The sequence below is a fragment of the Pyrgilauda ruficollis genome, unplaced genomic scaffold (assembly GCF_017590135.1).
Source record: "Pyrgilauda ruficollis isolate IOZ18807 unplaced genomic scaffold, ASM1759013v1 scaffold59, whole genome shotgun sequence".
Classification (NCBI taxonomy): Eukaryota; Metazoa; Chordata; class Aves; order Passeriformes; family Passeridae; genus Pyrgilauda; species Pyrgilauda ruficollis.
The window spans coordinates 3,752,810-3,758,145 of NW_024527599.1; the positions used below are offsets into that span (position 1 = coordinate 3,752,810).

At 46.7% G+C, this 5,336-nt stretch overlaps 1 protein-coding gene across 2 annotated transcripts in view; it reads right to left on the reverse strand.

Annotated features, from left to right (window-relative positions):
• The window catches only part of GOSR1 (golgi SNAP receptor complex member 1), a 28,647-nt gene extending 23,586 nt beyond the window's left edge, over window positions 1–5,061 (reverse strand). Inside the window, exons 1-6 of one of the 2 annotated variants that reach the window (XM_041482585.1) lie at window positions 4,992–5,061; window positions 4,536–4,644; window positions 2,823–2,910; window positions 2,518–2,625; window positions 1,355–1,446; window positions 1,124–1,198 (exon numbers count right to left, since the gene is read on the reverse strand). In XM_041482585.1, the coding sequence (XP_041338519.1) occupies window positions 1,124–1,198; window positions 1,355–1,446; window positions 2,518–2,625; window positions 2,823–2,910; window positions 4,536–4,644; window positions 4,992–5,022 (503 nt within the window). In that variant the 5' untranslated portion in view covers window positions 5,023–5,061. Of the gene's footprint in view, window positions 1–1,123; window positions 1,199–1,354; window positions 1,447–2,517; window positions 2,626–2,822; window positions 2,911–4,529; window positions 4,645–4,991 lie in introns of both variants that reach the window. The other variant, XM_041482584.1, reaches the window with a different exon arrangement.
• Between the last annotated feature and the right edge of the window lie 275 nt (window positions 5,062–5,336).

Here is a 5,336-nt window from a genome sequence, read left to right on the forward strand (position 1 = left end):
TTAATCCTGTAAACATACTGCAGAGTTTAGCATATTTAAAAAACCAAATAACCAATGCCTCAATAAACGTTAGGTTCAAATTCTGAAGATATCTGCCAGAAAATGTTTACAAAATGCTGTAAGTTTTCTGCTCTTAATTTTTGCAAACTTTTCAAAGCAATGGACTCAGGGCAGTATCAGTTTCTTAGAAGGGTATTTTACAACCCCAGAAATATTTAACCATTCTCTTTAAAGATTATGCTTAATAGAAGTCCTAATTCAAGCTTTCAATCAATTAAGTTTTAAGTTTTAAATATATCACAGAAAACTGAGGATGAAGTGGTGATAAGCCACAATTGAAAAAAAAAGATTTAATTTCCTGTAGAAGTTTCTTGTGCTGTTTTGGCTGTAAGTTTAAACATAAGAAGGCCACATGTAATTATTTATTTATTTGTTTTTTTAAATGCAAGCCTGCCCTCTCGTGTAAGCCTGGGATTTAACACAACTACAGACAAGGAGAGAGGCAGAAAAACCAGAGCTGTCTCCTGACTCTCTAAAAACCACAAACCCTCCAGTTCTTTGCTCTCACCTGTGCTGTTTTTGCTGAACAAGGACACACAAAGCAGCTACTCGTAACTAAATGCCCTCTCTGCAACAGGAATAACAACAAAGTGCTTTCTATTTGGCTTGTTATCTGCTAACCTAGAATCAATCTGCAAATATTTAAGTGCATAGGTAATTTAGGAATTAATCGCTTCCATCACTTTTTGTCCACAATCAGTAGAGACAAAAAGAAAAAAGGTTTTTCTCTGTCTGACTGAGAAAAAAAAAAGGAGAGGGAAACTCAGCCAAATCATGGGAGTTTCTGTTTAGTTTCTTAAGCTTTACCCCAGTCAGACTGAAAGGCATCCACTCCCTTGGGAGGAGGAGGTCTGAGTCACAAGTGACTTGCAAAAGCCCCTGAAGACAACACAAAACTGGCACTGACAAGATCCTAAAGCCCCAATCACTGCCACTACCATGACCCCACACAGCTCACACTCAGCACAAGCCATAAACATTTAACAGCTGCATGAAATTGAGATGTTTCACCCCCAGAGAAGCCAGGCAGCTCCCAGAGCAGTGGAGAGGAAGCAACACCTACTTGCGAAGGTGCTCGTGCTCCTTCAGGAACAGTTCTGTTCTTCTGTTGTTCACGCCAGAGCCGCTTTTATACGACCTAAAATCCAACAGAACAGAACCTCAGTGAGAACTGGGAATTCAAGGAACTTCTTTTGCTTTATTCAGAGCACAGACACATGAGCTATGCCAAGCATTCTCTGCACCTTCTCCCTCTGAGGACAGTCCCACCTTTGCTGTAGCAAACACGACTTACTCAATGTCTTTCCGTACTGATCCCAACAAATTCTCCCTTTCTCGTATTGCCAAGAAGTTTGCTTTGGTTTTGTGGAATTCGTGTGTGTAATCCTGTAATAACAAACAGTTATCCCAAAATTAGGGTCCTGAGGTCAACGGAGCAACACAATACACCCACAGGAGGTCCAGCCACCTTTAAAACTGTTAATTGTTCTCTAATACAAAGTGCAAGACCAACTCAGCAATTTAACAGCAAAAATGCTGGAAGTTAATCTAAAGTATTCTGAAAACTCACTGCTGTTAGAGTTGCTAAATTTGATGGCTGCAGCTACAGGTGTGGAGGGAAATCCACTGTAATTGCTTCTCCCAGTTTCAGATATCCCCACCTTTCTGATGAATTGTTTTGTGTTGTAAATTCCCATGAGAAGCCCTAACAAAAACTAATTCTTTGGTGTGGTGAAGACACTCTTGAGTTTATTCTGTTGTTACACCAGATTAATAGAAAGTCTTTTAGGAACAATAAAGATGGCTGCTATTTTTAAGATGCTATTTTACATTTTAAACCATTTCAGGCAGGTGGTACTTCTCAAAACACAATTTAACTGGCAGCTAGTGTGCACCAAAACCACTGTAACCATTCATAGAAATGCTACTGCTTTTCACACTGTGTATGGATTGCACAGATACCAAACAAAAATCAAACTACCAGCCAAACAAAATATGCATTTTAACAGGACTATACCATGAAAACATGGTTAATTTATAGCACAGGCTAGTAGCTTCAACCATCACATTTCCTCCATCTCCCTTGAGAAGCTTAGGAGCTTTTACAATCATGTTTTTTGAAGCGTGATGTTCCCTTGCACGTTGTTACATGACAAACCACACAGACAAGGTAATTCACTACACTTCCCCTTTTGCTATATAAAACCCACCCACATAAGGCAGCACCCTTTATTGTTCTTTCTCAGCTAAGTTCTAGTCACCAATATGACACAAAAAGCACAATTTTCTTCAATTTGGAGTTCAGCGGGTGCCTGGAGAGAAGGAAAGCGAGATGGAATCAGTGGCATTCACACCTCCTGGTGAGACACTCCAGCACGCTGTGATAGCAGCATAGATAACAATAATTATTTTAGCCAAAGAAAGAGCACAAAGGCAGGGAGGAGGCCCCTTTGTTACCTGCAGGATGTCCCTGTGGCGCTGCAGCGTGTGCATCAGCGCCGCGTTCAGCGACGGCACGCCCGCACTGTTGGTGTACTCTGCCATCTTGTCATTTATCCCAGTCAGCTGCAGGAGGAAAAACACCCCAGAAAACGTGAAATGGCTTATTCTTGCAAGAAAACTACAATGCACAAGCTGAAGGAGGCAGCTAGACATGCACACTTTGTCTAACAGCCACATCGAGATTTCCTAAAATCCGTCACAGAAATCCGGATTGGGATACTGCCTAAATGCTGAAATAAACCCAAAGTAACTCAAGTTACCTTTCCCAGAAGTTGCTCAATCTCCACAGCCATGGTCTCAAACATTCTGTCCTGGCTTGATCCATTCAATAGAGGAGTTGTGTCAGAGCTAAGGAGAAGAGAAGGAGCAGTTACTGAAAAGTTGCATCATTTCATGAGTGCCAGAAATAAGGAAACTCCAGCGACAGGGTTGGAAAGGCCACTATACCCAGGTTTGCCAGAGATTAAATAAGCTCTGAAAAATTACATTTTCATATTCTGCATGGCTTTTACTCTTATCTGAACAGATGACACAGTATCACCTGCAGGAAATAAACACCACCTCTCCTGGGAAGAAATGCCTGACACCACAAACCTGTCTGGTACCAGTGTCCTCCTCCCCCCACTTTTAATCTTGATTTATTTATTTACTGGCAGGAGAGAGCACTGCACTCTTAGCATGCTACTCCAGCAACACAATCACACCTTAATAACACAGTGTTAGGACAACCCTGTGACCTATTAAGCAACCACTGTCCTACAGAGCAACACAGACCACACCACTTATCACAATCAGTTTTACACACCTTCCCTGCTTGCTTGTAAACTGAAACCACAAAAGTCACATCTCAGACCAGCCTGCAGAGCTGCGGCAACTAACACCCCTCAGAGACTACTCATGGCTCTGGTAATGTGCCTTGAGTAAGAGAAGTAAGTTTGGCACAGGAGAGCACAAATAATGAAAACAATTAAGATTACATGGCAAGTAACAGCCCAGAGGCAGAAACAAAAGTGAAACTAGGGCTGTTCAAGAGTAATATTATCATTGCTGAGGTGCTCTCAGGGTTCCAGAACTGTAAACTGAGGGAGAGGTACAAATTCAGTTATTCATTTATTAAATTAAATAAAATATAAAAATATCAACACACATACCTAAAGCAGCAAAACCCACAATGGATATAGCTAATAAGCAAAGAAAAGGTTGCAAATGGACAGAGAGGTTGATAATTCCTGCTGTGGAACTACAGGGAAGAGCTCATCCCTGGCTCACAAGATACACTTGAAGAGTTTTACCACATTAATTCTTCAGTCAAACACAAATGTAATTAAAGCAAACAGAAACCACCCCTGTATATACACACAGACCACGTATATATACACACATCTAAAAACATATGTGCAGCTCTTATTCTCATTAACACTGTCCTTGTCCATGCCAGAGGGGTTGGAACAAAATCATCTCTGAGGTCCCTTCCAACCCAAGCTGTTCTGTGATTATTACTCACCTCAGTAGAAAGACAAGAAGAAACAGCCACTGGTTTTGAAGAGAGGGCTTGTTCCCTGCACAGCTGCTCAGTGCTCCAGTTCCCTTAAAACTGGGATTACAAATAGCACACCAGCCCACCTGGGAGGTGTAAAGCTAAATTCCCCTAACCCTGAAGCCCCTGAAAACCTCCTGTTAGTTTAATACAAAAAAAACTCGGAATTCAGCCAGCGTAACAAGCATTAAAAAGCTCACTGATACCACACAGAGCAAAGTTTAGATCCAGCTTTCCCCAGTGACCTGCCACCCACAGCCTGACTCACACAGCAACATCACATCGAGAGAAACACCAGCAGCAAGAAGCGCTGAAAGCTTCCCAAGGAGCCAAGCCTTAAGAGCCACAGGTGGGACCAGCACTCAGCAAAGGATAAAACCCCACCGAGCACCACAGGCAGCGTTTAAAACATAAAGAAACGGGCTAGTACCTATACCTGTCGCGTCTTCCGTCTCGGGAGCTGCTGTAGCTGGTGCAGAGCTTGCTGAAGGAGACCAGCTTCAGGTCCAGCTCGTTCTCCAGCTGCCTCGCCTGCTTCCTGAGATCTGCACGGGCCGGGCCACAGTCACGGACCCGCCGGGGCACCCCGCACCTCCGCGGCTCCCGTTCCCACAGCAAGAGAAACCCACAGGGGAGAGGGGACCCTCGTGGCTGGGGAAGCCCCCACGCCGATGGGAGCGCACCCGCAGCCCCTCACCCGCAGCCCGGGAGGGTCCCGGCGGGGCCCGGGCTTCATTCAGCAGGCACCGGCGCCTCATGGCTGACAGGCCGGCACCGCCCGCGCCCGCCGGCCGCACGGGAGAGAGCAGAGGGGCCCCGGCGGCGGTTCAGCCCCGCCGTGCCCCGGGGGTCCCGCAGCCGCCCCGCGCCCGCCGCCCCCCGCCCCACTCGCCTTCCCAGTAGTTGCTGCTCCCCGCCGCCATCTTTGTTGTCCAACGTCAGCGCGGGCCGGGCGGGGCAGAGCGGCCGGGGGGAGCGGGGCAGGCCGGGCCGGGCGGGCCTCCCGCAGCAGCGCCGCGCAGCGGCCGGGCGGGGAAACACCACTGCCTGTTCCCGTCCCAATGCCGCTCCCCCAGCCCCGATCCCGACCCCCATCCCAATCCCGCTCCCCCAGCCCTGATTCCCATCCCAATCGCGTTCCTCCAGCCCCGATCCCCATCCCAACGCCGCTCCCGCTCTCCCAGCCCCGACCCCGCTCCCGCCCGCCCCGTTGTAAGGAAGAACGAGAGAACGCACG